The sequence below is a fragment of the Ursus americanus genome, chromosome 30 (assembly GCF_024610735.1).
Source record: "Ursus americanus isolate L20-20 chromosome 30, mUrsAme1.1.p, whole genome shotgun sequence".
NCBI classification, from domain to species: domain Eukaryota; kingdom Metazoa; phylum Chordata; class Mammalia; order Carnivora; family Ursidae; genus Ursus; species Ursus americanus.
Genome location: NC_142156.1, coordinates 19,493,782 through 19,520,174, shown reverse-complemented (window position 1 = coordinate 19,520,174; position 26,393 = coordinate 19,493,782). Strand labels below are relative to the sequence as shown.

General features: G+C 50.5%; 1 protein-coding gene across 5 annotated transcripts in view; it reads left to right on the top strand.

The window, feature by feature from the left end:
* The window catches only part of RILPL1 (Rab interacting lysosomal protein like 1), a 43,170-nt gene that overhangs the window by 8,709 nt on the left and 8,068 nt on the right, over positions 1 to 26,393 (top strand). For all 5 annotated transcript variants that reach the window (XM_045778550.2, XM_045778541.2, XM_087857422.1 and 2 more), the window contains exons 3-6: positions 14,314 to 14,432; positions 15,114 to 15,335; positions 22,616 to 22,788; positions 24,532 to 24,624. In XM_045778550.2, the coding sequence (XP_045634506.1) occupies positions 14,314 to 14,432; positions 15,114 to 15,335; positions 22,616 to 22,788; positions 24,532 to 24,624 (607 nt within the window). The remainder of the gene's footprint in view (positions 1 to 14,313; positions 14,433 to 15,113; positions 15,336 to 22,615; positions 22,789 to 24,531; positions 24,625 to 26,393) is intronic.

Below are 26,393 nucleotides of genomic sequence, written 5' to 3'. Positions count from 1 at the left end.
TTGAAGAAACTCCCTGGGGCTTCCACACAAGCCCCCTCCTCCCACTGGATGGGATGAGAGATGGGCTTGCATGGGGGCTGAAGTTCAGAACCATAGTTACACCTCTGTGAGACTAAAGTAGCACACTGATAAGGACTGTAGGGACCAAGAAAAGAGGAAATTTTGATCCAGGTGCTGGAATTCTGTTTTCCTTGGGTTTCCTTTGTTGGCATGTGATCTGTGCAAGGGGTGCAAAAGTCTTAGTGGTTGTAAGCATTGGCTGCAGAGCCAGGCTGCCCAGGAGTGGATCCTAACCCAATACTTACCTCCTCCTAAGTGACCTTGATCAAGTCACTTGACCTTTGTGCGCCTAAGTTGCTCCCCAGGTAAAAATGGGAGAAATAACCGTATGTCACTCATAGGGTTGTGGTAAGGATTCGATGAATTACTCTCCGCACATGGCTTAGATAGTACCCGGTACGCACACACAGCAAGTGTTAGCCACTATTACTGAGGTTTTGGTTATCTAGTCCAGCCTCCTTATTGAACAGATGAGAAAAATGAGGCTGAGGGAGGCACAGTGAGGTGCCCAGGGTCACAAGCAAGTTAGCGGCGAAGTCAGGATTGGAGCTCAGGTCGGCTGACATCAGTCCCCTGAAGGAAGGCTTGTTATCTCTCTGGGACCCCTTGATCTGGGACCGCCAAATGGGCCACTGTGATAGTCAAGTGCCCAAGTGCTAGTGATTCCAGACAGAACACTGCTCATTCATTGACCCTTTGTAAATGCATTTATCACTGAAGGGCTTGCTGTCTGCCCGGCGCTCTGGACCGCCAGGCTGGAGGCTAGAGGCACATGCTAGGGCCTGAATCTCTCTGGACTGCCGGGCTGGAGGCTAGAGGCACATGCTAGGGCCCGAATCTCCCTTCCACGATGGCAGAAGAGCTCGGCTAAGGAAAACTATTTTCTACTTACTAACACTCTGATACCAACTGTGTGGGGTTTTTCTCCCCCAACACCAACCAGTTTCCCAACTCTCCAGCCACCAATAATTTAATTCAGTTATGACACTGTCCGCCCCGGAGTTAACATCAGACTCCACAGGTTAAGGGATCAGTCCGATGAGACTGTCCTGACTTCAGGTGTCAGTTGGCAGGTCACGGGTCCCCAGGATACTCACTTCTGTCTAACTTGGCTATAAAGTCAGAGGTTCCCACAATCCCCCTCTAGCTCCCCCTCCCCCCACAGCAACAAGCTCAATACTTTCTGGAATGGCTCATAAAACTCAGAGAAACACTATTACTGGCTTAGGAAGGATACAAAGGATATTATAAAGAATACAGATGAACAGCCAGATGAAGAAAAGTACATAGGGTGAAGTCTCTGGAAGGGTTTCAAGCTCAGAAATTTCTGTCCCAGTGGAGTTGGCGTGCAGCACCCTTTGTGCACATGGATGTAGTTATTCATCAACCTGGAAGCTCTCTGAACCCCAGAGACTGATGGAGGTTCCATTATGTAGGCACGAATGATTAAATCATTGGACGTTGGTGATTAGCTCCACCTCCAGCCCCTTCCCCCCTCCCCAGAGGTGAAGGGTTAGGGCTGAACGTTCTAACCCTCTAATCACTAATCATGCAGTTGGTTCCTCTGGCAACCAGACCCCAAGCTGAAGCTCTCTAGGGGGACCACCACGAGTCCTCTCATTATCATAAACTCAGATATGGTGGAAAAGGGCTTGTTATGACAACAAAAGACACTCCTCTCACGTCTATTAGGATATCACAAGAGTTTTAGGAACTCTGTGCCAAGAACGGAGGTCAAGGACCAAAACATATATACTATATATATTCAATTCATATATATCATTATATATATTCAATTATATTTTTCTTTTTCTTTTTTTTTTTTAGATAAAGACTTAATTTTTATTCCACAAACAGGAAATATAGAAGAAGATTTTAAAAGAGGTAGAAAGTGGTTATTTGAATGTAGATTTGGGGATGTACTTTTTTTTTTAATAATAATTTTTTATTATATTATGTTAGTCACCACACAGTATATCCTTAGTTTTTGATGTGGTGTTCCATGATTCATTATTTGCGTATAACACCCAGTGCTCCATGCAATTATATTACGTTATTGTATATAAATATATGTATTTCTTATTATATTGCAGTATTGCAATGGCATAATGTACATAGTCCCTTGAATGAAGGCAAAAAACAGAACAAGTATAACAAAGCAGAAAAGGAGTAGATTGTAGGATGGGAGATTTAAACCAGTTATGCTGGAGGTTATATTAGATGTAAATGGACTAAAAGTTCTAGATAAAGACTTTCAAAAAAGATTTTAAAAATTCAACCACATGTTGTTTCTAAGAGACCTCTCTCGTAAAAGTTGAAAGTAAAAGGCTGAGAAAAGATGTACTGTGCAAACATTTATACGAATCTAAGACAAAATAGACTTTAAGGCCAGGGTCACTCTGTAATGATAAAAAGTTCGGTTCATCAGGAAAATATGACTTGCAATTTCTGTGCGCCTAATAATTTAGCCTCAAAGTTTATAAAGCGAAAGTGAAGAGAAATATGTCCAGAGTAGGCAAATCTACGGACAGAGAGTAGATTAGTGGGTGCCAGGGGCCGGAACGAGGTCAGGAAGGAGGAGCGATGGCGAACGGGTATGAGGTTTCTTTTGGGGGGTGATGAGAACATAGTGGTGACGGTTCCACAACTTCGTGAACATATGAAAACCCCCCAAACTGTACACTTTAAATGTAATTCAAAAAGTGGACAGAAATAAAAAGAAAAACACATCCACAAACCCAGTAAATATCTAGAATGCGACCAGTGGATTAGTAAAGCCATGTCCACGTGTGAGGGGAGGAGAGGCCAGCCCCAGTCCCGCAGCTCCTGGCCCAGTGAGCCCAGGCAGACGCAAGGCAGGCAGACGACCTGGAGGGATGAACCTTCTCCAGCAGGTGGACGTAAGCAGATGAAGATAGTTGCACACATGGAACACCTGCCCGGGGGCCCCAGAACTAGATGCAGGTAGAAGCGAAATTTGAGTTTCTTCCCTCAAAAAAATGGCATACAGCTGGAAAGCTGAGTAGCAGAAAAGTGCTTGGGCGTCTTGGTTAACGTTCCCGGTCAAGGAGACCTTGAGCCTGCAGTTCTACAGCTGCAGCCCGTGTCCGGCCTCAAGACTCGAGGACACGGATGGCAGTTTTTCCAATGTTTTACTTTCTAGAAAAAAAAAAATAATGAGAAATAATTTTTCAAAGTAAAAAAAAAATGCATTCATGTTATTATTATTATTATTTTTTTTAGTCAGACAATGCAAAAGTGTTTATGGTGAAAAACTTGGTCTCCCTTCCACTCCTGATTCCTGTTCCCAAGCAGTCTGCCTAGAGGCTGCCCTGGAAACCCCTTCCTCTCTTTCTGCAGATTTTCTGTGCACGTTCAAATGTACATATTTACACAAATGCAGAAGGAGAATATCCTTTTTTGCCTCCTCACAAATGGTAACATAGTCTAGACTGTTCGGCACCTTGGTTGTTGGGTGTTTTGTTTTTGTTTTCCTTTTTTAAGATATATTTTTATTTTGGAATAATTTTAGATTTACAGAAAAGTTGCAAAGATAGTAGAGTTCCCACAATGCCCCTCGCGGTATCCCCTAATAGTGACGTCTCACATTGCCACGGTCATGGGTCACAACCAAGGAACCCACACTGGCATGTTACTATTAACCAAGCCACAGACTTTATCTAGATTTCACCAGATTTTAGGTCAATGTCCTTTTTCGTTCCAGGATCGAGTCCAGGATGCCACATGGGATACGCAGCGCACCTTGATTTTTTTCACGTATATCTTGCAGAATTTCCCTATCCATATAGATCTGTTTCTTTCTTTTAAGAACAGTAAGGCAGGGCTCAGTGGCTCAGTCAATTAAGTGTCCAACTCTTGATTTCAGCTCAGGTCATGATCTCAGGGTCCTGGGATCAGGCCGCGTCAGGCTCCGCGCTGGGTGTGGAGTCGGCTTAATATTCTCTTTCTTTCCCTCTGCCCCTCCCTCCACTCATGTGTGCCCTCTCTCTAAATAACACATTAATTAATTAAACAACAACAACAACAACATGGAGGGAGTAGAGCATAGGAGTTAAGACCATGAACTCAGAGGCCAGATTTCCTGAGTCCGAATCTGAGCTCCACCAGATTGCACTTGGGGCCAGATTAATGACCTTTACATAGATCGACTTCCTCATTTGTAAAATGTGAATATTATTACGAGGATTAAATGAGTTAATACATGTCAAGTGCTTAGCCCTCAGTAAGCACTAGATAAACATTTGCTGTTACTTGTTTTATAACAGCTTCGTAGAGATGTCGGTTTGCCCACTTTGAGTCTACCATTTGGTGGCTTTTAGGGGATTATCAGAGTTGTGCAGCCATCCCCGCAATTTTAGAACGTTTTTGTCACCTTCAAAAGAGACACCATACCCTTTAACTACCACTGCCCAATCCCTCCCGCTTCCATCTCTCCCCCAGGCACAAGCAACCTCTGATCTACTCTCCGCCTCCGGAGATTCGGAATCCACTAACGTGGTCTTCCGTGTCTGGCGTCTCTCACCGAGCGTGGTGTCCTCATGGCGCGTCCGCATTGTAGCCGGTGTCAGTGGTTCATTCCTTTTTGTGGCCGAACGATAGCCCATTGTGAGGACAGGCCACGTTTTTTGTTTATCCATTCATCTGTCAATGGACACTTGGCTTGTTTCCAGCGTTTGGCCATTGTGAATAGTGCTGGTATGAACATTCCAAGTTCTTGTGCAGACGAGTGTTTTCGGTGCTTTGGGGTGTAGCCCTGTGAGTGGACTTGCTGGGTGGTATGGGAACTACGTTGAACTTATCGAAGAAGCCACAGCCATCTTTCTGTGTGGGACGCTTCTGCAGGGCACCGTGAGGCCCCTGAGGGTGACCGGAGAACTCCCTTGCCGGCCCCAGTGCCAGCACAGAGGCCCCGGGGGCCGCAGGCCGTGGCCCTGAACGCCCAGGGCCGCTCCGGTGCCCATCATGGGGCTCTGTGCGTGCAGCTCATTCCATGCAGGAGAGCTCTGCCTCAGCTCTCCAGAGCCCTGCTGGCTTACCGTGCAACAGCCCACATGGGCACCATCTGAGACACACTTAATTGGCATCTCGCGTGGGTCTGGCACCCAAAGGGTTAGCTCGGGGAGGCCTGGGCTTTCCAGTCAGCACCAACCCCCACCCGAGTGGAGAGACCGGGCAGATGCCAGGCATGCCTTTCACGGTTATTTTTATTTTGCACGGGAAACCATGGGAACACAGCAAGGACAAGGCATTTCTTCCACCTGCGAGAGGAACAGACATTGGGCAGAGGGGTCCCTTCGGGGAGGTGGAGCCCGCGAAGTTCGACTGTGTGCCAGGCACCACCGTGAGCCGTGTGGCAAGGCCTGGGGGCTGACTGCAGATATAGGGGCGCCGTTGTGAGGCGTGGGGTGATTGGGCCGGGAGAGCCTATTTAGGGGAGCCGACCGCGCGTGCAACAGTGATTAACAGGCCAATACGGGGCCCGGGGCACTGCGCTCAGAGCCTCCTCAACAGTCTGCTGTCTGCCGCTCCCTTCAAGTGTCCAGATTAAAAAGCACAACTCTGTCCCTTGTTTTCGGAAATCCATCTTGTCCGCTGGAGGGCAGCGAGAAAGACTACTGGTTAGCGCTCATGGAGATAAATTACCGGGATCGAAGCCAGTGGACCGGGGAGGTGGAGGCGTAGGGAAACGCTCAAGGGTCTGGAAACAATCCTCGGGCTCCGGACAGACAACTCTGTCACTGGGAGAGGAGGAAGACTGACGCCATAGCTGCTTTCTGAAGGGAAGCCTAGAACTGAAAAACACGAGGCAATGTGTTCTCAGAGACTGCTGGATGGAGCAGCCCTTTGTAAGGAGAACGTGCAGTGGAGTGAGGCGCACCTGAGTTCAAGTCCCAGCTCCACCTGGGGAAGGGGACCGACCGTTCCCATCCTCCGGTTCCTCGCCTGTGACATGGGAGCGGCAACTCCGGACTCCCAGGATTGTCGAGAAAACAGTAATACAACATCAGACTCACAGCTGTCCAGTACGAGATGTCCCTGAGCGCAGTGACGTTGATTTTGTCCTACCAGTCGAACCGTACGTGGAAGCCAGGAGTGACTGGTGTGAATTTTAGCTCGGTAAAAGTCCAGCTGTGCTCCCTCACTGGGCCTTTCTCCATAAGCTGGCTGGATTAGTTCCTTGGGCTACTGTAACAAAGCACCCCAAACTGGGGGGCTTAAAGCCACAGAAATGTGCTCGCTCACAGATCTGGAGGCCAGAAGTCCAAAATCAAGGTGTCCGCAGGGCTGTGCTCCGTCCAAAGGCTCTAGGGGAGGATCCTGCCCTGCCTCGTTCAGCTGCTGGTGGCAGCCAGGGTTCCTTGGCTTATGGCTGTGTCCCTCCAGCCTCGCCACTGTCACACTGTCGTGTGGCCTCCTCTGTGTCTGTTCTGAAGCTCCCTCTCCTTCCTCTTATGAGGACACCAGTATTAGGATTGAGGGCCCAGCCTCATGCAGCGTGACCTCATCTTAACTGCAGAGACCCTGTTTTCACACAAGATCCCATTCTGAGGTTCCAGGTGGGCCTAAGTTTGGGGGGGTGCTGGTCTACGCAGTGCATTTGCCAGGAGTGGGCCACGGGAGGCCGGCAGTATGGCAGTGGTTTCTAAGAGCGCGGGTGCTGTGCAGCCGAGACTGCCTGAGTTTGAGTCCTGGTAGTGCCACTAACCAGCCGTGTGGCCTGGTGTGAGTCTACCACGTATTGTCTACCTCACGCTGCTTTGGTTCTACAATGGGGACAACAGGAATCCCAGTTCATAAGGTACCCGAGGATAAAAGGAGGTAAGGACAGTTCAGATCAGATTCTTCTAGAAGGAGACTCTAATGTGAGGATCCCTGTGCAGGTGATTTAAGAAGGGAGCACCCTCAGAGGAGACCACTGGGGTGTCGAAGAAGTAGGACAGGGAAGGGGGGGAGGAAGCATGCAGCCAGGGTGGGACTCGGGCTGAGCCCATGGACAGCTGTGAGCTCTGGAGTGTGACAGTCAGTTTCCTGCCCTTGGAGCCTGCCAGCCTAGTGGCCCCCGGTGCCTGGTCAATGGCAAAGGCACGCTGAAAAGGGGTGCGGGCGGACACAGGGACCCGAGGGCGTCTGCGCACTGGCACTGCCCCCCACAAGCACCCAGTCCCGTCACTGCCCGCGGCAGGTGCTCAGTGAACGTTAGCTATCCTCGTCTTCCTCATCCCGTACGGAAGGCACCTTTCTGGTCCTGATGGGGTGAAGAGCACGTTGGTCTGGTGTCAGGACACCTGCATCGCAGCTCCCACATGGCCACTGACGAGGTCTGGAGCCAGTGGCTCTGTCTTCTCGGGACATCTTTGTCTTTAGCGATCAAGGACAGTGTGGGTATGTGGCGGGTGGTTGTTTGGTCTTAAAAAACAAAACCTAATGTATGTATTGATGTTGTGAAAGATTGTAACACAGTTCAAGAAACACATGAGAATTCCCTCTGCCTCATTCTCACGGCACTTAGCCCTGTGTATGCATCTACGTAGATTCCATGCCTGTTTTGGTTTTTTATGAGCCAAAGCTGCTCCAGTGCAGACACCGCAGGGAAACACGTATTTAGTTTTTCAAATGAAAGGGATTGTGCTGTATGAATTGTCACTTGCCTTTTTTTTTTTTTAACAAATTAAAATTATGTATTCTTTGGGTTGCCTTTTTAAAAAAATTGACGTGAAATTCACATTAAAGTATATAGCTCAGCAGCATTTAGTACGTAATTTACTCACAGTGTTAGGCAACCATCACCTCTGTTTGGTTCCAATACACTTTCATTGCCCCCGAAGGAGACCCCACACCTGTTGGTGGTCAGTTCCCAGTCCACCCGTCTGTCTGTTCCCCCAGCCTCCGGCAGCCACCAGTCTGCTCTCTGTCTGTATTCTGGACATGTCCTGTCAATGAAATCATACACCGTGTGGCCTTTTATGTCTGGCTTCTCTCACTTCGCTTTGTGTTTTCAAGGTTAATCACATCGTAGCAGGTGTCAGTCCTGCATTCCTCTGTATGGGTGGTTAATATTCCGTCCTGTAGAGAGACCACAATTGGTGTATCCGTTCAGCCATTAATGAACATTCAGGCTGTTTCTACCTTTGGGCCGTTGCGTATAGTGCTGCTGTGACTTTGACTTTTGCCTTTTTGACTTAACAGTTGTAGCTCAGCCTTTTGGCCGGCTATCCGTGGTGTCCCATGGGGTGGAAGGAAGGTCCTGGTCTGTTTAACCATTTCTTTGCTTCTGTGACCAACCTTGGACTTGTTTCTTCCTGCATTTGCCCAAATGCACCTTTTTTTTTTTATTATGATATGTTAGTCACCGTACAGTACATCATTAGTTTTTGATGTAGTATTCCATGATTCATTGTTTGCGTGTAACACCCAGTGCTCCATGCAATACGTGCCCTCCTTACTACCCATCACTGGGCTAGCCCATCCCCCTACTCTCCTCCCCTCTAAAACCCTCAGTTTGTTTCCTGGAGTCCATAGTCTCTTGTGGTTCATTTCCCCCTCTGTTTACCCCCCCCCTTCATTTTCCCCTTTCTTCTCCTACTGACCTCCCTGCTATTCCTTATGTTCCAAAAATATGATAATTGTCTTTCTCTGCTTGACTTATTTCACTTAGCATAATCTCCTCCAGTCCCATCCATGTCAATGCAAATGCTGGGTAGTCATTCTTTCTGTTGGCTGAGTAATATTCCACTGTATATATATATGGACCACATCTTCTTTATCCATTCGTCTGTTGAAAGGCATCTCGGCTCCTTCCACAGTTTGGCTATTGTGGACCATGCTGCTATGAACATTGGGGTGCATATGGCCCTTCTCTTCACTACATCTGTATCTTTGGGGTAAATACCCAGTAGTGCAATTGCTGGGTCATAGGGTAGCTCTATTTTTTTTTTTTTTTTTGAACAGTTAGAGACAGCCAGCGAGAGAGAGAACACAAGCAGGGGGAGTGGGAGAGGAAGAAGCAGGCTCCTAGCGGAGGAGCCTGATGTGGGGCTCGATCCCATAACGCCGGGATCACACCCTGAGCCGAAGGCAGACGCTTAAGGACTACGCCACCCAGGTGCCCCAGGGTAGCTCTATTTTTAACTTTTTGAGGGACCTCCACACTGGTTTCCAAAGTGGCTGTACCAACTTGAATGCCCACCAACAGTGTAAGAGGGATCCCCTTTCTCCACATCCTCTCCCACATTTGTTGTTTCTTGCCTTGTCAATTTTTGCCATTTTAACTGGCGTAAGGTGGTATCTCACTGTGATTTTGATTTGAATTTCCCTGAATGGCTAATGATGTTGAACATTTTTTCATGTGTCTGTTAGCCATTCATATGTCTTCACTAAAAAAGTATCTGTTCATATCTTCTGCCCATTTTTTGATTTGAGTATTTGTTTCTTGGGTGTCGAGTTTGAGAAGTTCTTTATAGATCTTGGATACTAGCCTTTTATCTGTAGTGTCATTTGCAAATATCTTCTCCCATTCCATGGGTTGCCTCTTTGTTTTGTTGACTGTTTCCTTTGCTGTGCAGAAGCTTTTTATCTTGATGAAGTCCCAAAAGTTCATTTTTGCTTTTGTTTCCCTTGCCTTTGGAGACGTGTCATGAAAGAAGTTGCTGTGGCTGATGTCGAAGAGGTTACTGCCTATATTCTCCTCTAGGATTTTGATGGATTCCTGTCTCACATCGAGGTCTTTCATCCATTTGGAGTTTATCTTTGTGTATGGTGTGAGAGAGTGGTCAAGTGTCATTCTTCTTTATATAGCTGTCCAATTTCCCCAGCACCATTTATTGAAGAGACTGTTTTTTTCCACTGGATGTTTTTTCCTGCTTTGTCAAAGATTAGTTGACCGTAGAGTCGAGGGTCCATTTCTGGAGTCTGTATTCTGTTCCATTGATCTGTGTGTCTGTTTTTGTGCCAGTACCATTCAAATGCACCTTTAAATCTAGATCTAAGAATCCTGAATTGCCAGGTGGCTACTTTGCTCAGAAGTCTTCTAGCTTTTAACAAGGTCTGTGGGTCTGTTAAAAACGTCTCCCCTTCTTTTGACTTCTCCGGCACTTTTGTGATGACTCTTGGACTTGATCTGAGCAGCAACCTTTGGAACGGGGAAAATGAGCACTTCCATTTTGTGGATAACATGGCAGCCGACGCCGAGGCCTGTTGTGAGCGCTTCACAAGGATTAACCCTCTCACCTCACAAGAGCCCCCCGTCTCCGCCCCAGGTGGGGGCTGCCCATGGTCCCGCCTTGCAAGTGAGAAAACGGGCCCAAGGTCTACAGCAGATAAACGGCAAAGCAGGGAACGAGTCCAGGAAATCTGGCTTCAGACCCCAAGCTCTTGGTCACTTTGTTCTCCAGCCTTGGGTTAAAGCCAGGGGCACCCCCAAGGTGCATGAGGTAGCTGGGTTCCGGGTCCAGGTTTCTTTTCTCTGGATCCACACTCCCCCATCCCCCACACCGTTCTTCCTGCCCGATTTCTCCAGGAGCCCAGTCAGTCCACCGCCCAGCCACCACCACCAAGGATTAAATGAGCTCGGCCCTTGACGCCCTGGCCCCAAGCCTGTAGCGGGACAGGTGCTCAGAGAGCAAACAGCAAATGTGTTTGTGGCTTTTTCAGAGTCTGCCGCCACCTGATTTCAGCCCCAGCACGCATGCACACATACGTGCACATACATGTGCTCGTGCAGTGTGCTTGAGGAACGCCTTTTCGGGAAACATTCGTGGTGTCCTCTCGTCCCACCGACAGAGCCCAGGCCCTGCCTTGCAGCAGTGGCTGAGGGATGTTAGCCGGGGTACGCGCCCAGTCCCCAGGACCCCCAGGTGGCCTTGCAATACCCCACCAGAGGTACAGGGAGCCCTGGTGCCCCTCGGCTGACGCCGCACCAAGGAGGAGGAGAGCTGGAGAAGTCACCAACTTTGTGAGCTCCAAGCGGAGCTCCTGGATTGTTCTTCTCCACTCTGTCATATTCCACTGCGTGCTAGTGAGCGTTTTTGTACACGTCTCGTGCCGTACAGATTGTCACTTTCCTTCTTCACTTACCGGTGTGTCTCAGTCTTCTACTTAGTCTCATCGCGTCTGGCTGTGCTGCCGTTCATGGAGCCATCTCCAGCTGTCTGGGATATACCCGGGGTGTGGCTGCTGGTGCGTAGAGTACGTGTGTCGGCTTTGGTAGGTAACGCCCGTGTTCCAGAGCAGCTCCGAGCAGCGATGCACATGCGTTCCTGCACCCCCACCCTCTTCCTGGCACTGAGCACTCAGGACTTTCCGTTCGTCCTGGCCGTTCTGGTCGGGATTCCTGCCCCTTCTTTCCATCCCTGCCTCCCCTCCCCACCCCAGCCCGGCCTGGCGTCTCTGCATCTCTCAGCCACATCGCTTAGGATGCCCCGGCAGGTCAAGGAGGAAGCTGAGTGGTGGTCTCGGTCCCAGGCCTGCCTGTAGGAAAGGAGTCTGTTTCATGGGCTCGTGTGATTTCCTCCCGCACTTTGTATGCACAGCTTTGTTGGAGAGGAAGGAAGGTTGAAAACACGGAGATGCACACACGAAGAAGGTGCTTCGGAAGCCAGAAGTTACGTGCCGTGTTGGAGCCTAGACGGTCAGCTCATCTTTCTGTCACTCTCCGGAGCCTCCTGGTCACTCGGCCGCCAGGGTCTTCATCATAATTCCTTTCCCTCTGGCCTGTCTCATTTGCATAGTGCACACCTGCTCCGGCAACCTTTCTTCTCTGGCTCCCCCTCCCTGGTCTCCTTGGCCTGCCCCTCCTTTTGCTGTGTGCAGGCCCCACAAGATGTTGAGGCTCTTACTGCCCCTTTTGGTGAAAATCCAACCTCCTTCCTGGCCTTCGAGGCCCCAGGTGGTCTAGGCTTGTTCGCAGCTCAGGCTCCTGCTGCCCCTTGCCCACTGTGCTTTGGCCACAAGCTTTGGCCCCCCAGTGTTGCCCTTCAGCTCTCCAGACCCGCAGTGTCTTCCCCCAGGGCCTTTGTACCTGCTGGTGCTTGCCTGTAGTACTTGTCCTTGTCACCCAGCTGCCCTTTGGTCTTTCAGGTCTCAGCATAAATGGCTCTTACAAGAGGACTTTCTGCTCCCACAGTCTACCGTGGGTCCCCTTGTGATGCTGTCAGGGCCCATTGCATCTGCCGTGTCACTTATCATGGTCTGTAACGACACCATCTCTGTCTGATGTCTGTCAGTCACTGAGAGCAAAGTGGTGTTTCATTTATTGACCATCATGACCCTAGTGACAAGTCTGTCTCTGGGCCTCAGTTTTCTGTGTCTGTAAGATGGGACTGATGTTAAAAACCAACAGTAATAATACCCATTCCCAGTGGCTGGAAACGACACTGAAATAGGGTCAAGGATATAAAGCAGCTTGTTCTTTGTGGACTTATTGGGAGTGAGTTGCATGTTAGGAATGTGCGTGTCTGGGTCCCTCGTCCATCAGGCTGGAGCGTCTCCCACGTGGGAAGCCCTAGCATACAGATGGTTGGGGCGGGATGGCCACCCTCCGGGACATCCACGTTTGTGCCTGTCACATAAAACCTCAGACTCTTCAAGGGCAGGACTCACGTCTTATCTGGGTTTATGGCCCCAGCAGCATCACACACCGTTCTAGACACACAAATGCTTGTTCTTGGTGGTGACCTCCAGCTTGGGAATATCCAGGACAGGAGAGGGGAAAGATTCGGATGGGATGGAGCAACTTGGAGGAGGGAGTTCCGTCGGGAGAATAGCTGGGGAGTCACTCACATGGCTACTCTTCTCAGACGCCTGGTACATCTGGCCACAGGCCCCCGAACACAGGAGGACCAAGCTGGTCTGTGGTTGAGCCTGACCACCACTGCTCCTGGGAAGCAAAGATTAGCTGTCTGCCCCAGTGCCTGGAGGAGGCCAAATAATGGTCCCCCAAAAGAGCAGGCCCTAATCCCTGAAACCTGTGGATGTTATTTTATATGGTAAAATCTTTACAGTCGTGATTTCATTTAAGATCTTGAGATGGGGGCGCCTGGGTGGCTCTGTCGGTTAAGATCTTGAGATGCGGAGGTATCCTGAATTATTCGGGTCCTAAGTGCGATCAAAGTGTCCTTATAAGAAGGGGGCACAGAGACATCTGACAGACAGAAGAGAAGGAGGTCATGGGACCATGAAGGCAGGGACTGGAGTGATGAGGACGCAAGCCAAGGAACGCTAGGAGGTCATGGGACCATGAAGGCAGGGACTGGAGTGATGAGGATGCAAGCCAAGGAACGCTAGCAGCCACCAGAAGCTGGAAGAGGGAAGGGACTCATTCTCCCCTGAAACCTCTGGCAGGAGCACAGCTCTGACCACATCTTGACTTTGGACTAATTTTAAACTTCTGGCTTCCAGAACTATGAGAAAACATATTTCTGATGTTTTAAGCTATCAGATTTGGTCATTTCTTACAGCAGCCACATGAAACTAGCACAGTTCATTAACTCACCAGATCACTTAGCAAGCACCTACTGTGTGCCAGGCCCACTTAGCAAGCACCTACTGTGTGCCAGGCACTGTGCTAGCCAAGGCAGTACACAGTGAATAGGACAGTCAAGGCCCTGCCTCCTGGGCCCGACACTATACTTGGGCGCCAGGGCAGGAGGAACAGACGATGAACAAGTAAGTAACAGACACCACTCCTTGGCTGTGTGCCAAGCATCATCTTCCATATGCTTCCTGCGTATTCACTAAATTAATCCTCACAACAGCAGTATGGAGTAGGTACCGTTATTCCCATTTTGTAGATGTGGAAACTGAGACACAGAGAGGCTGGTCCAAAGCCGCGCAGACCATAAATGGGAGAGCCGGCGTGTGCGCTCAAAGCCTCTGCTCTGAGTCATCTTTTGTTAGATGATAAGACCTGTGATATGAGATGGTAATTGTAAAAAGTGCGGTGAAGGTAGTAGACACAGTGGGGGGTTCGTTTAGGGGGGCAGGGAAGGAAGGGCCTCTGTGCAGAGGGGACAGTTGCGCTGTGGCCTAAACTTTGAGGGGAGCCAGCCCCAGGGGACCCTGGAAGGAAGGGAAGTGCCGGCCCGGTGCCCTGAGGTGGGGATGAGCTCGCAGGGACCCAGGGACAGGAAGCAGGTGCCGGCTCCAGGAACGGGGCGCGGAAAAGGCCCGGGGCCAGCTGTGTCTCCGTAGGGGAGGTGGGGGGCTCACCTGCTGGTCTCGCCCACCCCGCCCCAGGCATGTCGGAGCGCGAGCGGCAAGTGATGAAGAAGTTGAAGGAGGTGGTGGACAGACAGCGCGACGAGATTCGCGCCAAGGACAGGGAGCTCGGTCTGAAGAACGAGGATGTGGAGGCTGTAAGTGACGAGCCCCCACCCCATGTCCACCCTCCTGGCCGGCAGATACGACGGGAGACTGCATCCTCCCCACAAGTGGCTCCCCTTCTCTCCCTTGCGCTCATGCTGTGGGCTCTGTGGGGTGGGGGGGTCCTGCCCAAGGGCTGGCAGCTCGGACGCTGAAGCCACAGCTGTGGGGAGGACCCCCAGCCGAGTCTGCGTTGTAACAGCAGGAGGGAACATGGCACTGCCCAGTGACCTGCTGCTCCCACGCCCTGGGGAGGTGCCGAGGCCCAGCCAGGCTTTGTTCTGACCGTGAGGCTTCCTCCAGCCCACCCTCTTCATGCCCCTCTGCAAGCAGGCCAGCATGGTCCAGGCTGCTCCAGGAGCCCATACGGTGTCTCCACCTGAATTAGAAAAAGACACCCCTTTCTGAAGGCATGTTACTTCCATCTGTTGGGAAATCATCATGATATACTGACAAAACGCTTATCATCCATCTGTCATGAAATTATCATAGTAAATATACAAATTGCCCATCTCTGGGATCAACAGTTGTAAGAATACGAACAAACTTCATATTCAAACGAGTCAGGATGTCTCCAGTATGATGGCACGCCTGTAGAGAATTTGCCCTTGTGCAGTGCACAACATGAGCTACTGTATGTGGCAGCACCATAAATGGCCCTCCTCTTTCTCCAGCTGCAGCAGCAGCAGACCCGGCTGATGAAGATCAACCACGACCTCCGGCACCGTGTCACAGTGGTGGAGGCCCAGGGGAAGGCCCTGATCGAACAGAAGGTAGAACTAGAGGCAGATCTGCAAACCAAGGAACAGGAGATGGGCAGCCTGCGGGCAGAGCTCGGGAAGCTGCGAGAGAGGCTGCAGGGCGAACTCAGCCAGAATGGAGAGGAGGAGCCCGAGGTAAGTGGAAAGCCAGCCACTAAAGCAAATGGGAAGGTAGGTCTATGAGCTGGCTCGAGGTGGGCAAAGCTGCCTTGTTTTCCCCATTATACTTGAGGGAAGTGGGAGGAATATGGGAGGAGCTGTGGTGTGTAGCTAACTGTGTGGATGCTAGAGCTGGTCTGCCTCCGTTCAGATCTAACCTGTTACTACCTCCATGACTTGGATAAATTATTTAGGCTTTCTGTGGCTCAGCTTCCTCAAGTCTAAAACGGGAATAATAACAGTACTTAGCTCTAGATTATTATGAGAATTAAATGAGTTAGTTCATTTAAAGTGTTAGCTATTGTTATTATTACCACAATCGTTTGGAGGAGTCAAAAAAGGTTTTCTAAGGAGGTGACTAAAAGAATGAGAGTAAACAAGTGAACAGAGAGTGAGTTCCAGGCAGGGGAGTCGCACATGCAAAGGCCCTGTGGCAGGAGGAACTGCAATGCAATCAAGGAAGAATAAGAAGGCAAGGGTGGCTGGTATGCAGTGTGAGGGGGAGGAAGGTCTGAGTGAGGTCAGAGAGATAGGTAGGGACCAGTCCTGCGGGCCACATAGGCCACAGAGTGGAGTTTGGTCTTCTACCTGAGAGTACTGTGGTGAGTACTATGGAGTTTCAAAGAGCTTACAACCCAGTGCGGGGGACAGACTTGGACGCCTCCAAGTGGCGTCACACTTCAGGTGGGAGGGGATCGTCTTAGTGGTAAGAGATTGTCTTCGTCTGGGTTCCCTCAAAGCAGAGCTTAAGAAAAGGAAAATGGGCAGGAGGTTTATGTGGGAGGTGATCCCAAAGATCAGAGGCGTGAGACAGGGAAGAAGGAAAAGTGAATTTGAGTGTGTGTTACTGAGGCTGCAGTGGGAGCTCAGTCCTGCTGGGACCTCTGAGAAGCACACAGACCATGTCCCAGAACCGTCTTTCTGGAGGAGAAAGGCTTGGAACATTCCATGCATCTGCTCCCAGTTAGCTAAGGGTGGCCCCCGGGGGTGTTATCTCCCTGACATTCCTGGGCAGAACTTACAGAGCCGATCTCAGGACAGGAGTGGGAAGACATACAGTGTGTGCTTGAGGCGGGGCCCTGTCCGCATGGGTGGGACTGCACCACAGCTGCAGCGAAAATCCAGATGGGCCCAGGGCTGCAACACGGGGTGCCAGACGTGTCTCCCCCATAGATGTGCCCCCCCGGGGGGGTGCCAGCAACACAGAGATAGGACAGTTAATCCTGATGGGGGTGGCGTGCACATTCATGGAAGAGCTGTCCCTCCGGCTGGATGTCAGTGTTTACAATGCTAAGATTTTGATAGGTAAGTGAAGACGATGGATATGCTGCTTCAGAAAAGCGTAGTGGACTCTTAGGGAAAAGCTCGGAGCTTACTCTTTCTTCCAGCAAATATTTATTGACCATTTTGGTTTGCAGGCACTGTGCTAGTTTCCTGGATTACAGGTCGGGGAGGTAAGATGGATGAGCTCACCATCAGGTTGGCCCAACTGCCAGCACAGTCATTAGGTATATTTCAGGCTAGATACTTCTAGGTTCTCTGAAGGACAAGAACCTGGGATACAGTTAGGGAGGTAAGGGAAAGACGTCTTCAAAGGGAGAGGTTAGGGCTTGTTTTTGGCCCAAAGTGACAGAAGCCTAAATTAAAATGGTTTAAGGATTTAAAAGAGGAGGAATTTTTGGTTGTATAGCTAAAAGCTTTGAGTTAAGGATGGCTTCAGGTATAGGTGGTTCCAGGTGCCCAAATGATGCTACCAGATGTCTCAGCTTTGCTTTCCTCTGTGGTGTTTTCTCAGGCAGGCTCTTGCCATATAGTGGCCCCTGGTACTCTATCAGCTTGGCAAACCCTGTGAAAAGAAGTTGCCTTTTCCCCAAATTCCCAGCAAGTCTCAGGCAACCCTCTCCTCGGCCTATCACCAAACCACTCATTGTGGCCTAAGGTCTAGAATTTGCATGGTGTCAATTCCTGAGTCACATGGCTACCTCTCGTGGTGACCGTCCATGCCACATGTGCTGGAAGTGGGGCTAGGGGAGTTTCTCCAGAGTAGAACTGCCAGGACTCAGCCCTGGGAAATACGGAAACAGATACAGGGCAGGCAGAGACAGCAGCTGTCGTCTACGGTGTCCGGAATGCCAAACACAGAGTTCTGACCAGTGGGAAATGTGGATCCCTCCACAGGGTTCAGCAGGGGAGTAATGGGATGAGCTCCGAGTTTATGGAGGACGGTTTGAACAAGGAGGGAGCTGATGGCAGAACATGGCTGTCGGGGGCCCTTTGCAGTAATCCAGGCAAGAAGGGTGAGGGCTGGACCAAATCCATGGCAGTGGGATGAAGAGGATGAGGCAGATGCCAAAAACAGCCACTAGCTGAAGCTTGGCGCAGTTACCCCCCTCCTCCCCTGGTGTACCCTTCCAGCCTCCTGTGCCCCACGAGAGCTCAGGCCTGTCTCCTCCTGGGCAGGCGGGGCTTGGTCCAAACCCAGGTCCTGAGGATGCCACCCCAGCCCTGCTCCAGATCTATTTAGCAACGAGGACAGGGACATGTCACACCTCCTTGGCCCTCATGCCTGTCTGTTTCAGTTTCTCTTGCTGGCACTGGGGGGGTGGGACATAAATGGAGGAGTAAAGTCAGGTAGCAGTTATAACTAACCCACTGAGCTGCTTTGCAGAGTCTGTTCCCAAACTCAGGGCGCCTTTGCTGGGTTTGACTGCCTCCATTGGAGCTGGGTGGAGTTCAAGATGCTTGTCACTCAAACAGGGAAGCTGCAGGGTGTGGTGGCTTTCTACCTGCTGCTGTGTGATCTGGGGCTCATGCATCACTTCGGTGCTCAGTTTCCTACCTGATAAGTGAGGGGGATGAGCTTGACTTGGTTCAGTAGATCAAATAGTGTGGCTGGGACAGAGGGCCATGGGATCGGAGGAGGGCACAGTGGGAAGCGAGAGCAGTGCAGGTCTTCAAGTCATTGAGACGAGTCTTATGGAATGGGTAGGATGTCTGGGGTGGAATGTGGGGTAGGCCACTCCAGATAGACTGGAGAATGAGCAGGTGCGGCTTGGGTGGTGGGCTAGTCCTGGCACAAGATTGGTAAGAGGAGATGGGAGCTATGGAGGGATCCAGAACTGGGGAGGAGTCCGTTCTCATCAATGCCTTGATTACTCCAGTTCTGCGCCTTGATTCATGCAATCCTTTCTGAGCTATGTCACTGTCATTTCACTGTGATCACCAATAGACAAAGCTCCTGATGTATTTTAATAACATAGTTATTGAGACATAATTCAACTATTTAAAGTATACAGTGTGACGGTTTTAGTATATTCACTCCATCGTACAACCAACACCACTATCTAGAACATTTCCATCACCCCAAAAAGAAACACCGTACCCACAAGTAGCCACTACCCATCTCTGCCTCCCGCAGCCCCCGCCACCACGAATCTATTTTCTGTCTCTACGGATTTGCCTGTTACAGACATTTCAGGGAAACGGGGTTGTGGGACATGTGGTCCTGACCGGCTTCTTCACTCAGCGTGTTTTCTCACTCATCCAGCTCCTCATGTTTTCACTGGAGGCTTCCTGCCTTTCACAGGTAGACACAGAGACCCCTAAGAAAATGATTTGATGGGCTCCCAGTCTAAAGGGCTTCATATAAAATCAGTAAGAAAACTGACGTTAATAGTTACTTACTTGACGTCTCTGCCTTACAAATTCTGATATCTTAATAAGTGTGTGTTTGTTGTTTAAGTGTGCAGGGAAAGCAGACGGGGCCTGATGGCTGGCGTGTGAAGCCAGGTTCTCTGGCTGAATGTGTGCTTAGGAGTTACTGGGGGTGACCAGGGCACAGTCACTCCCCTTTGCTGGGCCAGAGGCTATTCAGAAGTGTGTTCAAGGGGCTGCGGGAGCTCTGTGGCCTTGATGTGCCCAGGCTGGAGAGAGTGGGCCCAGGCGGCGAGGCCTCAGGTGGATGATGTTGCCTCCCATAGGCCACTCTGGTCCCTCTGCTTCTCAGCGGGCCTCTGGGGCCTCCCTGGAGAGCACCTGGGGCCTCAGGGCATCTCCCTCTGTGCCCAAAGTGCCTCCTGGGACTAGCGGACAGTCCTTGATAACCCCAGCCACCTCTGTGGTCCCTCATGGAGTAAGCCTAGAAAACCCACTGCCGATGGGCCTGATTTCCATGTCGGAAAGAGCCTTTTCAGTCTCTCTCCCTGCATTAGTGCCTGCTGGCTTCCAAGAAAAGCTGGAGCCCCAAGCTTTCCCTCTTCTGCATTTCCAGGCAATGGTCCCAGAAGTCAGGACTTTTTTTGCAAACCTGTCTGGGAATCCCCCAAGCTCTAAGGCATCAGGTTGCTACCCTGATTAAAGAGCCGTACCTCCTCCAGAGAAAAAGAACCCAGGTCTGAGGAAGGCCTTTGGTGTCTTGGGTGCTCACAGCCCATGGGGGTGAGTGGGAACCTGCTGTGTCCGGAGGGGGTGAGCCTGAGATGTGGGTCCATGGCCTGGGCCGCCAGTGCCTATGGGGTCCAGGCATGGAAGGAAAAAGGGATAGGGGCTGAGCAGGCATGGAAAGAACATGTAAAAGGCAATAGCTGCTTCGTAGGACCAGCCCAGTGTTACCATGTGGACCCAATATGACCCAATCTTCCAATATTCTTTCCGAAAGGAAGCCCAGGACCCAAACTTTAGTGTAAGATCTCCCAATATAAAACTGTTGGGAACTAATTCCAAAGAGTTCTAGAATACAGTGAAAGCCAAACAAAATGGGGGGGAGGGGCTGGGGTGGGCCCAGACTTCCTGATGAACTCCTACACATTCATCAAGACCCCATGCACAGAGACCACATATACAGTAACATCTTCCACGGTCCTTCCCAGTTAGAGTCTGATGTCGTTGTTCCTCTCTTACCATATGACCCTGTAAGTTTCCCTCTGTGTGTCTGTTCCCTCCACTCCCACCTGATTCATCTCATCAGCTCAGTGCCAGCACACAGTCGATGCTCAATGAATGTTGAATGTTTATTGAAACATCCAATATTTATTGAGACAGCCATTTACTTATTGAATATTTACTATAGACATTCAGGGATGCTCTGTGGTTAAACTGGGTGGGGGAAGAGAAGGGAACCAGCGTTAGTGAGTGCTTGCTGTATACCAGCCACTTGATATGCACAGTCTTGGGTAGAGGACTCTGTCCGCTATGTGGCTCTGTAGGAGGTGGACGCTGAAGATGAACCCTGATGACACAGCCCCCCTGAAGGTTTGGCATCAGCAGGTGCCTAGAGTAGCTTCTCGGGACGTTAAAACGTCCAGCAGCATTTCCTCCTCTACTTCCTGGGTGGGAAGAGGCCCCACTCCACTGCGCATCTGTCAGGTGTACGTTTTCTGCTGAAGCCACGCGCCTCACCTGCTGCCTGCTACTCCATGCCGGTTCCTGGTCGGACCCCTCCTCCCCCCCCCCCCCCCCCCCCGCCCCGCCTGTGCCTGCTGGGTGACTCTTCTGTCACCTGATCTGCCCTGGTGGGAGGTGTCTCCTTTCAAGTGTCCTTTCCCAGAACAGCCCGTCCTGACTCTCCCAGGACACAAGCATCTTGGCTCTGCCTTCCTGGGTCCTTCAACATCCTGGCCTCGAGTCATCATCTGGGTCAGTGTGCCTTTCTCCCTGTGCGGCTGTGGGGGTCTGGGGCGGGGGGGAGTCTCTATTTCAATCCCATATTCCCCTGGTCCAGAGCTTCCCCATTGTTGTCCTGACCTTGTGTCCACTTCTTCCAGTGGATGATGGGATACTGGCGGTTCAAGGGTGTCAGGAATGCCAGGAGAGTATGGGCCACCTGCAGATCTGGCCAGCTGACTTGCGGGCAGCTTGTGAAAACTTCCTTGCTTTCAAAAAACGGGAAAAAAACCACAAGTGTTGGCGAGGATGTGGAGAAGGTGGAACCCTCCTACGCAGCTGGCAGAATGAAAAGTGGGGCAGCCGCTGCGGAAAAGAGTTTGGCGGTTCCTCAAAGAGTCACACATAGAGTCACCATGTGACCCAGCAGCTCCACCCATAGGGACCCACCCGGAAGAACTGGGAACAGGTGTTCAGACAAATCCTCGTACACAGGAGTTCGTGGCGGCACTATTCACACTAGCCAAAAGGTGGAAACTGCCCAAATGCCCATCAGTGGATAAAGGATAAACAAAACATGGCATATCCATACATGGGAGTAGTATTCAGCCATAAAAAGGAACAGAGCCCTGACTCGCTACAGCACAGATGAACCTTGAAAACGTTAACTGAAAGAAGCCAGGCCCAAAAGGAAGCATACTGTAGGATTCCATTTATTCAGACTGTCCAGAAAAGGCAAATCCATAGAGACAGAATGCAGATGGTGGTCACCGGGGCTGGGGAATGACTGTTAATGTGTATGGAGTTTCCTCTGGGGGAATGAAAATGTTCTGGAATGAGACAGAGGTGGTGACTGCACAACGCCGTGAATGTACTAAACGCCACTGAATTGTATATTTAAAAATGGTCAATTTTCTGTTAAGTGTACTTTACTACAGTCTTGTTTTTAAAAAACAAAAACCCTCCTTGCTGTGAGAAAGAGAGGGAGGACGGAGTTTGGGTCTGGCCTGGACAGGGGACTTCACATGGCAGGATCCACGTGAGTGACCTGCGTGGAAGAGAAATGCCCTGACCACCTGCCTGCCCTCCCCCCCCCCCGGCTTCCACTGACCTCCAGGGCACAGATGCCCTGAGCCACAGGGAAGGAGAGGCCTTGACCGGAAGGCCAGTAACATGTGGGAAAACATATGTGACTTAATGTCAGATGAGAAAGGAAGAGAAAATTGTGAGTAAGCTCTGATTCTAACAACTTTGGCCAAATTAGCACTGGTCTTCGTAAGAGTACAAGCAGAGAATGTGGGGAAAGGAAAGCAGATTGACGAGGGTGGCAGCATTGGAGCCGTGCTGTTTCTTCTCCTTGGACTCCTTTTAATGTTATTTGTAATAAGACCCCGAGTCAGGTGGGGAGGCACCAGGGACAGCAGGTCTAGCTATCAAGAAGGTGAACAATGAACAGGTGGCCGCTGGCTTTCATCTCCAGAGGGACGCTGACTGCACAGAACGTGAGCACAGGCCGCCCGCGAGTTCTTAAAATAGCGCCCCCGGCAAGCAGCAAAGGCCCCAGGAGGGTGGGAAATTTGGGCTCCGGGAGGATGTGGAGTGGGTGCTGCTGGTGGCCGCCAGGAATTCATTAGCAGCATCTCTGCCTCCTCCAGACGGAGCCGGGCGGGGAGGAGTGCGTCTCGGAGGCGGAGAAGGTGGCCATGGATCTCAAGGACCCCAACCGCCCCCGGTTCACGCTGCAGGAGCTGCGGGACGTACTACACGAGAGGAACGAACTCAAGTCCAAAGTGTTTCTGTTGCAGGAGGAGCTGGCGTACTACAAGAGGTGAGCGTCCCCAGGAGCTCCCAGGCTGGCTGCTTTCTGGGGTTGTAGGAGGTCTTGGGAAAACAAGGATTGCACCTGTCTCCATTCTGGGGACCCTGTCTGGCCTGAAGGACTTACACACACGCTCACAATCCCTTTCTGAAACTCTTAGGCCCAGGTGCATTTTATAATTCAGAACTTTCCAGCCGTGAGAAAGGAACAGTCCACAGACTGTATGTACATAACATACACCACCAGGATCTGGGGAAGCTCCCCAAATCAATCACGTTAATATTTTCACAGCAAAAGATGTGACTGTTCACACTAACTGGGATAAATAACCATGATAATCAGGCTCATGAGAGCTCATTTCAAGTTCTGCCACCAAATGAATGACCAAAACATGAATTTTCATTTTTAGAGCTTTTTGGGTTTTTGAATTGCAGATTAGAGATGGTAGAGCCATACAGCCTAAGTATTTGTTCATTCATCCCACAGCCAGTGAACTTGCATTTATTAAGCTGCACTGTCAGATATGGTAGCCACTAGCCGTGTGCCTGTTTACATTTCAACGAGTTAAAATAAAATTTAAAATAAAGCTCCTCAGGTGCACTCACCACATACTTGTTCAGCTTCATAGACACTACCCCTCTTTTGGTTTCTGAAAACATTCTACACTTGTTTCTACCTCAGGACCTTTGCATATGCTGGTCTTGCAGCTGGGAAAACATTCCCCTTGGCCCTTCCCATTGGTGACTCCTGGTCATTCAGAATTCAGGTCATTGGTCACCTCCTCAGAGAGGCTGTCTTTCCCTCGTACCACGCATCCAAAGGAGTGCCCTGTTGAAGTCACTGTCACTTTACTCAGTTTTACTTTTTTCATGGCCCTTCACCATCTTTGATCCTATTCCTTAATGTGCTTGTTTTATTGTCTGTTTCCATAACAGACTACAACAACATGAGACCAGAAAACAAATTTGTCTTGTTCATGGCTAAGTTCCCAAGTCTTAGAATGGAGCTTAGCACAGAGTAGATGCACAACAAATACTTCTCGAATAGAAAGCCAGAAGGAAGGACACTTGCACCAGATGTGGTTCCTGATCTAGTAGGGAAAATAAGAGATACACAGAAAATAGAGCGCCACGTATTTTTATTGAAAACCCACTGTATGCCTGGCACGTAAGAAAGTTTAACTGGTACTGTGTGCACTGGCTGTTCAAAGGGAGAGATCACTTCTCAGGGATGGGGTAGAAATCAGGAAGGCTTCATGGAGGGGGTGGCATTTGAACTGGGCTTTCCCTAAAAGATAGGGTACTGTTCAGGTATGGGAGATGTTGAGGGGTGGGTGCCATATTCCAGATGGAAGAAACCACAAAGGTAGGGAGACAGGATTTGGCAAGGACAGGAGACAGGAAGTAGTTCTATGTGGCTAGATTCTTCAAAGGAACTGAAAATTGCCTTTTTGAGATGTGGGTTCCTTTCCTGAAATTCTTCACATTTGACCAACTGGGCCAAAGAGACCACAGGCACCTATGTCCACTGCTTCCAGGGCTGACCCCTTCTCTTAGCTGGCCATGCCCGTTGCTAAGAGGCCAGCCCCCCAGGCAAAGAGACTATTGGGGTACAGGACACTTTTGCCATCTTCCTGGGTCCCCCTATTCCCAGTATAAGCCCTCCCAGACCATCAGACAATACCCTTCTGGAATATTCCAGCTCTCACAGAATTTTTGACTCTCTTATCTCACTCCTCTCAACTCCTTCTAGTGAAGAAATAGAAGAGGAAAATCGAATACCCCAACCTCCCCCGGTCGTCCACCCGAGAATGTCCCCCCAGCCGGAGTCTGGAATCAAGCGACTGTAAGTGATGTGCTTCTAGAGTGTGCGGCTGCTCGCGCACAGCTGACCTGGTGGTTCACACAGCCTCTCACTTCTGGGCACCTGCTCCAGGGCCAGGCTTGTCACTAACCACCTCCTGCTGAGACAGGCTTAACCCCGGAGCACATAGGGCCTGGCCCTCGACTTTCAGTTCATCTCTGCACCTGAATGCTGAGTTCCTCCTGGGGGTCCCCGGGCCAGAGAGGTTTGGGTAAGGCTGAGAGGGTGGAAAGGGGGTGGGGCCTGTGGCTGAGGCTCAGGGCTTGAGTGTGTCAGGTGGGGCAGTCTCCGGGCAGCAAATAAGGCTGGTGGGGGAGATTCATGCATCCGAAGGGCCTGCCACCCCAGCTTGCAAAGGTCCAGAATGGCCCTTGGTCCACCCCATCTGTGCATTTCTGTGATGACTCCCCCACCCTCCCCCATCTCTCCAGTAAGTATTTATTGCTACAGAATACATGCAGAGTCAGGCCCTGTTTGCTGTGGGGAACACACAAGAAAGAAAGAACTCAGCCTTGCCTTCAACTGGACTTTAAACTACTTGAGTGGTTCTTTATATCAAAAGACCCCTTTGAGATTTGGAGAGTTTGTAGACTCTCTCCCTGGGGGAGGTGAAAAACCACACATACAGTTGTGCATACAGTTTCAGGTTCATTGACCCTTGCAGCCCTTCGGATAAGGGTGAAAACCTGTGGTCTGGTTGGCTACTATCTGCTAAGAGGCTACTATGTGCCAGTACCATTCCTGCAGATAGATGAGCTCATCGAGTCCCTACGATACCCCTGTGAGGTAGAGGACTGTCATTCCCGTTTCATAGTTAAGGAAACTGAGGCAGCTGCCTAAGGACATTCAGCTCTTAAGAGGCAGAGCCAAGGTTCAAACCAGGCAGCCTGGCCCCAAGAGCCCACATTTCAGACTATCTGGCAAGTGTGCACACTGACACTGTTGTCTTGTAGACTTGTTATCTCCCCGAAGAGGGTCTTCCTGGCTCTTGGCCTTCCAGCTGTACCCACGGCTTATTACAGAAGAGGCCTCCTCTCTTTCTTCCAAACTCTGGCAGAAGCTTTGTGAAAGCAGGTGGCGTGGGTTGGAAAGCCACCGGGAGCATGTGGGGAGAGCAATTGGGGTGTTACTTGGGTGCCTCCGCCTTTAAAAACCAGTTCCATTGGGAAGTTCTTGGGTAGCTCTGACCCTGTGAAGTGACTTGGTGCTCAGCGGTGGTGGACGGGAAGGGCAGTGCGGAATGTGTCCTCACAACTGCCGAGCCTCTCCTGTTGGGAGGGGGTGGCTGCCCTCTAGAGTGTGCACGGGAACGCGTGGCTCCTTCCCCAGCCTCTCTTGCCAGCTTCACATTGCTTATTTGCTTGGCCCTCGATCTCTGCGTGGAGTCCCCAGTTCTGGTTAGGGGTCGGTTCCATGCTTGGAACCAGAAAGTCTCCTCTGAATCCCAACACCATTTGGCCACATATTAGTTAATAATCTAACATCGGCAATTGAAACTCAACTCAAAGTAACTTAAGAAAAACCGTGAACTCTGAGGAACCCAAAATTCCCAGGTCAGGTTGGCTTCAGGCTCAGCTGGATCCAGGCCTTGTCATCAGGGCTCTACCTCGTTCCCTCCACCTCTGGCTTGGTTTTCCTTTATGTGGGCTGTATTCTCGGACATACTGTCCTTCAGGGTGGCAGCATGACAGACATCAGCTCAGGCTTCTACTTTCTTTGGTCTGAAACTCCAGTGGGAAGAAAATTTTCCA